Source organism: Bactrocera tryoni, unplaced genomic scaffold, assembly GCF_016617805.1.
Source record: "Bactrocera tryoni isolate S06 unplaced genomic scaffold, CSIRO_BtryS06_freeze2 scaffold_25, whole genome shotgun sequence".
Classification (NCBI taxonomy): domain Eukaryota; kingdom Metazoa; phylum Arthropoda; class Insecta; order Diptera; family Tephritidae; genus Bactrocera; species Bactrocera tryoni.
In genome coordinates, this window is record NW_024395977.1 from 27880540 (window position 1) to 27887759 (window position 7220).

A 7220-nucleotide genomic window follows, 5' to 3' on the forward strand; every position below is an offset into this window, starting at 1 on the left:
CGCGATTGATAGGTTGGCGTATCTACCAACCATTGGCACAGTGGTATGAATAGCAAGAAAGACCAATACTAGTGTGCACAATAATATTTTTTTTTTAATTTAGGAAGAAGTTGTTTTTACATATACTCTATCACCCCTGATGACGACCTCGGACGCGTCCACTGACTGAACTTTATCATCGTCCCGAACAAAAAGAATGACGATGGACAAAATGTTTAGAAACGTTTGGATTTAATTAAAGGAAAGGGCGAGAAGGAGAGAGCTTTCCGGACTCAGACTTTAGAGTCTGTTTATTTACAACATACAGAGTGAAATACTCCCCCGGATGATTTTCAGAGATTGCTCCCATTCATCTATAAAAAATCCACGTTTTTGTAATATATTGTGAAATATTGTACAGGTATAAACAAATAATGCAGCTTTCGAATGTTTGTACCGCAATGTACGCTCTTTTGAAATGCAATGAAAGCGTGATTTTAAAACTCTAAATGTCCTTTCAATCGTGTTTCTTGCTCTTATATGCCTAGTATTGAAATTTTGAACATTTGTTGTTTGAGGGTTTGTCACCGGTGTAAGAAGCCATGGCTCCAATGGATATCCCAGAAGTCATTGCAAGGCTCCATCAGAGTGTTCTCATATAAGCTTCATCCTTACTGACGAAGTAGTCCATATACCGAAGTCATAGCATGAGCCGGGATATTTTGCATTCACGTGCCGTAAAATTAGTTCATCGTCATGAACCTATTGGGAAAATTAGTTATTAATTACTTATTAAATATAATACTTACCGCTCCAACATTAATGCTATAATACCCTTTTCTATTCATGTAATCATGCGGTATAACTGTGTTTGACAAGGCAGGTGCAATTATGCCAACATGAGTGCAATCAATTGCTCCAATTACACCCTTTATTCAAAATTTAGAATTGAACTATTGTAGAGTGATTTATTTTCTTTTGTTTTCTATTGTATTCTTCAACAGAATTAGAAAATCGCACTTCGCCGTGTTTGCGCTCCATCACCAATTTACAAATATATTCAATGCTACGAGAAACGGGTTGGGTTGGCTCATCACCGCGAAATATCAATTTCCCACGAAACATTGGTGTGAGCCATTTCTTAAAAAATATAGAATTAAAATAAACTAGAGAAACTTGATTGCATGAAGACATACTGTTTCTTTAAAGTTAAAATGTAACTCACCCGAAGTTGAGGAGAACACGGCTTTCGTCAGCGGATCGCAAAAAAGAGTGAAGAACTTGTTGCTCCGTCCTTTTGTTCCTTTTTTGCTGTGGTGTGAAATGCAGTGGTATTGTAGTTGGTACATGCTGTGGATTGTGGGTGAGTGTGGTGAATGTAGCGTGTTAGTGACGAATGTTTTAATGTGGTAAATGTAGCGTATTATGGATGCGGGATTATTGCTGTGGTTAGGTGTTCGGTGTTAATATGACGCTTGCGGAATACATGTTGTGTGGGGCAGGGGACTGACTGACTCTCTTTTCTCCGGCAAGGTGCAGCTTATTTTATTTGTATGCTCGCAAATTAAAAACAAAACTTTTTCTTTAACCCCGCAAATGTACAAAAAGAGAAAAGTCCAAGCTCAGTTGCAGTAACGATGAAATATACAAAGGGCTGAATAATTACGTGTAATACGGTCACTTATTAGACTATTTACTATTTTCAAAGTTCAACTCCTTACATAATATTTTAAACAATTTTCAATACTGCTAAAAACATAATATGTATCTCTTTGTAATGTTTAAAAAATAAGTATGTAACAGTTTATAAAAGGAGAGTGAGCCCATTGCTTCTTCATATATAATGTAGTTATAAAGAAAAAGCGAAATGTAAAAAAATGGGTATGCAGCATTGCAAAAGACTACTTACACAGTAAGCCTAACATTATTTTAAATTGGACCATTTAATGTGATTTAACAAACATACCACGTAAAATATGCAAATACAATTATCAAATGCTTGACCGTGAATATTTTAGGCAGAGATCAAGAAATAGCAAATAATATAGAACATATAGGCGAAGATTGTAGTGATTCTCAATCGGTGGCCCATTACCACTTTTTAAGAAGAAATACTCGTACATCTACCGTATTTTATTCTTCATGATTTTTTCGTGAAGTCTACAAATAATTTATGCAAGAAGTAATTAGACTATTGCCGGTATTCTGCGAGCAGTCTCAAGTCTCTAATAGAGACGAATCTGTGGTGAAAGCTATTTTGTGACTGTTTGGTATTCTGGCGAGTTTGTCTCATCACTAATTGAGCCATACCAGTCTCTAACTTGTTACAGTACGCTCCGCGTATAAGAAACCCGCTTATAAGAAAAGTCCGTTTATAAGAAACAATTTTGAAACACCTTGAACCACTTAAGTATTTTCATCTAAATAACACCGCTTAAAAGAAAAACCGCTTACAAAAAAAAACGGATAAAAGAAATTTTTTTCCCTGACGAAATGTATCTGCCCATACAAAAAAAAACCTCTTAAAAGAAATAATTTTCAAAACTTTGTGCTGGCAAGGTTATATCTTAAATGTATTAAAATTTGTATCTGGCAACGCTAAAATTTGCATCACAGCTGTTTTTAAAAAAAGAAAATAATCGAAAAAGCAAGAAATAAAAATGGAAAAAAATAAAAAAAAACGCTTTGCCAATTAAAACAAAAATCAAAATTGTGGAATAAGCAAAAGCGGCAAAGGCCGAAGCGAAATCTCCAAAAAACATAATATTGCGAGCAGCACGATTTCGAAAATTTTGAAAAAATCGAAAGAATTCAGTGAAAAGAGCTATACCTGCCGGAACTTAGAGTAAAAGAGGACACGCACATCAAAACATTAAGCGCTGAACAAATGAATGTCCATTTGGTTCAGGCAAATGATGGAGGCAAACGCTCGTGTAACCGGCCCATTGATCTTTGAAAAAGCGCAGCAATTTGCAATCAAATTAGACATCCTTGATTTTAAGCCTAGCCCAGGCTGGCTACACAGATGGAAGAAAAAGGAAAATGTGCTTTTCAAAAGACATCACGGCGAAGCTGCTTCCGCGGATAATCAATTGGTAATTCAAGCAAAATGTTCTTCCAGTTTTACTACAGAAGTATTCATTAGAAGATAATTATAACGCCGACGAGACAGGCCTATTTTATAAAGCTCTTCCGACTGGTTCAAGACATCAAAAGAGAGAATCACATTGCTCTTTATAACCAATACGACTGGTACAGACAAATATGCGTATGCCATCTGAAAATATAAAAACCCAAGGTGTTTTCGAGGAGAGATCATTCCTATCCCATATACATTTAACAAAAAAGCGTGGATGACTAGTTGCATCTGGAGAGAAATTATAAAAGAGTTTAATGATAAACTGGCAGCAAAAAATAAAAAGATTCTACTCCTTATTGATAACGCTTCATGCCACAAATTGGATTTCATACCAAAAAGCATTGAAATTGTATTTTTACCACCGTGTACTACAAGTCTAATTCAACCTTTGGCCAAGGTTTGCTATACCAGCATTTGCCACTTTTAAGTTTCATGTTTTTTTATTTGTTATAGGTATTATTCAGTCTTTGAAATCACATTATAGAAAGTGTCTAGTTCGCGAACAGATACTAGCAGCAGAAGGTGGATTTATGGCTAATTTCTTAAAAAGCGTTAATATTTTGAGAGTCTTGTACATTGTCAGGTGCACTTGGTGGCTCGTGACTCTTCAAACAATTCGAAATTGTTTTAAAAAGGCCGGAATTTACGAAGGAATCCCTGTAATGGACTCAAATGATGATACTACCTCAGAGAATATTTATTGTGAAACCGAAAGCCGTGCCTCAAATGATGATTTTTGCGAGATTCAAGACAATAACTCTTTTTTCGAAAATTTAGCTGATTTGGAAAAGGAGAACTGTTTTGGGGCTATAAACGAAAATGATATAATAGACGAAATACTAGAAGATGAGAGTGGAGATAGATATTATAGAAGACTCTGCAGGTAGTGCAGTGCCACCTAGCAGAGAGGAAGCGCTACAAGCCTTGTTTGTATTGAAGCAGTATTTAAATGGTGATGACAACTTAGTAAATATTGAGAAAATTCTCTTTAATGAACGTGACAAATCTCTTGTTCAAAAAAAAAAAAAAAATAAATGACTTCTTTTCAACGTCAAAAAAATTATAAATTTATATGTACATAAACAAAACGTGCAATATTTATTATAAAAAGCAACTGTCGCAAAGTGCCGACTTTTTAAATTCCTATACATGTAATATGAATTTTCTATGAATTTAAAGTTTTGTTAATTTTCGTTAATGTTTATTGTTCTTTTTTATTAAAAATATTGAATGAAATAAATTAAATCAAATAAAAGATTTGTTTTCGTGCAACATTACGCGATGTACGGTTATAAGATGTTTGTGCATGAAATTTGTAAGATATCCGCCTAAAAGGAAAAACCGGATATAAGAAAAATGTTAGTGGCATTTTTAGAGTTTCTTATATGCGGACTATACTGTATATGCTTTGCAGCAGGTCATAGAAAAACAAGAGCGCAACAATGGGTGATGAAGTTGGACTATTTTACTTTATGATGAAAAAACGAGAGGATGAAAAGAGGTAATGTATTAATGTTTATAATTTTGCAATAATGGATAACAAGGTGCATATCTTCTAGCTACATTTGCAGGCTCAATTTGACTGTTTTGCGAAACAAAGAAAATCCGTTTTCATACGAAGAGAACACATTTAGGAAGTTCTTTCGATTTCCCAAATCCTTGTGCTGGGAACTCATTCATCAACTCAAGCCGTATGACGAACAGCAAACATCGATTCCATTTGAACTTCGTGTGATTTACATTTTAACCTTAAAGAAACAGTATGTCTTCATGCAATCAAATTTCTCTAGTTTATTTCAGTTTTATATTTTTTATTCAATGGCTCATATCAGTGTTGCGTGGGAAATGCATATTTTGCGGTGATGAGCCAACCCACCATTTCCCGTTGTATCGAATATATTTGTAAATTGGTGGTGGAGCGTAAACACGGCGAAGTGCGTTTTCCTAATTCTGTTGAAGAATACAATAGAATTAAGACTGGGTAAGTTGTGTTCCAATTTAAAAGAAAACAAATCGCTATACAACAATTTTATTCCAGATTTTATTCGAAATTTGAAATAAAGAGTGTAATTGGAGCAATTGATTGCACTCATGTTGGCATAATTGCACCTGCCTTGTCAAACACAGTTATACCGCAAGATTATATGAACAGAAAAGGTTATTATAGCATTAATGTTGGAGCGGTAAGTAATATATTCAATAATTAATTAATAAGTAATTTTCCCAATAGGTTTGTGACGATGAACTAATTTTGTCATGTCATGACTCCGGTATATGGACTGCTTCGCCAGCAAGAATAAAGCTTATAAGAGAACACTCTGATGGAGCTTTTAAATGGCTTTTGGGTGATTCGGGATATCCATTGGAGCCATGGCTTCTTACACCGGTGGCAAACCCTGAAACACCAAATTAACAAAATTTCAATACTAGGCACATAAGAGCAAGAAACACGATTGAAAGAGCATTTGGAATTTTAAAATTACACTTTCGTTGCATTTCAAAAGAACGTACATTGAGGTACAAACATTCGAAAGCTGCATTATTTGTTTATACTTGTACAATATTTCACAATATATTACAAAAACGTGGCATTTTTCTAGATGAAACCGAAATATTGCCAGATCGATCACCTCCTGAAAATGTGGGAGCAATCTCTGAAATCCATTCGGGGGAGTATTACACTCGAGGCAGAGCAGCACGTCAAAGGTGCATTAACACATTAGATAATTAAAATTCAACCAATATATAACTCAATTCAAACTTCATTTATTTCATTTATAAAATAAATAAACATAACAATAAATAATTGATAAAAAGGAACGTTTTTCACTTTTACTTTTTTGTACAAAAAATATAACAATAAAATAATTGATATATACATAAAAAGGAACATTTTGCACTTTAACTTTTTTGTACAAAAAACATCGCAATAAAATAATTGATATGTACATAAAAGAGCACATTTTTAACTTTTTTGTACAATCTTATGTGTTTTTCATAATGGTCTGAGCAAGTGACACCAACGCTGACGTTAATTATTAATAGATTCCGTGTGTTTATTAACGGAATTTAAAGTTTGAATACATAATGCTCTATCCTCCTCGGCTTTTCCTTTCATTAAATCCATATAATTTCTAAACATTTCGTCCGTCGTCATTTTTTTGCGACGGGACGATGACGGAGTGCAGTCAGTGGACGCATCCGAAGTCAGGGGTGATGGTGCAGCTGTGAAAATTACTTCTTCCTAAATTAGAAAAAGAAAAACCAATTATAAATTCTGCTCACTCGTATTGGTCTTTCTTGCTATTCTTACCTCTGTGCCAATGGCTGGTACATCAGCCAACCCATCAACCGCGATTGACCCTAACGTATCCAACGCTCTCTGCTCCGTTTCAGAGAGCTCAAGTGTTGATCTGGGACCGCCACCTGTCACCAGCTTGTGCGCCTTGGCTTTCCTTGCACGTGACCTTATTTGGTTTTTCCAATGGCTCAGATTCTATAAAACAAAGGGCATAAATACATACATATGCCAATATCTATGGTTAAAAATTACCTCTCACCATTTGAAGGGGTTTCGGGTGGGCCCTTTTTGGGCATTTAATTGCACGGAGAGTTCTGCCCAAAGCTCCTCAACCCTTTTCGGCCGCGATGGGTTGTTTTTATGCAACTTTATCTCCGGGTGAACCCGCACAAAGTTGAGATAGCACTCGATTTGCTCCTTCGAGGTGCGCAACACTTTATTATGATCTGTAAAAAGATACATCTATATATGTAAAAGAAAGGTGTTGTCAGTTACACCATTTATAACTCAAGGACGGTTGGACCGATTTGGCTGAAAATTGGTGGGGAAGTAGCTTAGAACCAGGGTAAGGGCTCTTTATGTCAAAATTTAATACAACTCGTAAATACAAAAATTATATTTCAAATAATCAGCATTTATTCAAAATTCATGTTTGTAAGAATCATTTGAATATTTCATTTCTTCAAAAAAAAAAAACAGAAACAATAAAAAAAACTTCACATCTATATACATATATAGTATAGTATATAAAAGAAAGTTGATATTAGTTACACCATTTATAACTCAAGAACGGCTGAACTG

General features: G+C 34.8%; 1 protein-coding gene across 1 annotated transcript; it reads left to right on the forward strand.

Moving 5' to 3' along the window:
- Positions 1-4593: 4593 nt before the first annotated feature.
- On the forward strand, positions 4594-5325 carry LOC120780285 (putative nuclease HARBI1). The gene is made up of 4 exons (XM_040112551.1): positions 4594-4619; positions 4678-4849; positions 4909-5099; positions 5157-5325. The coding sequence occupies exons 1-4, from the start codon at positions 4594-4596 to the stop codon at positions 5323-5325; spliced, it is 558 nt and encodes a 185-aa protein (XP_039968485.1).
- Positions 5326-7220: the final 1895 nt, after the last annotated feature.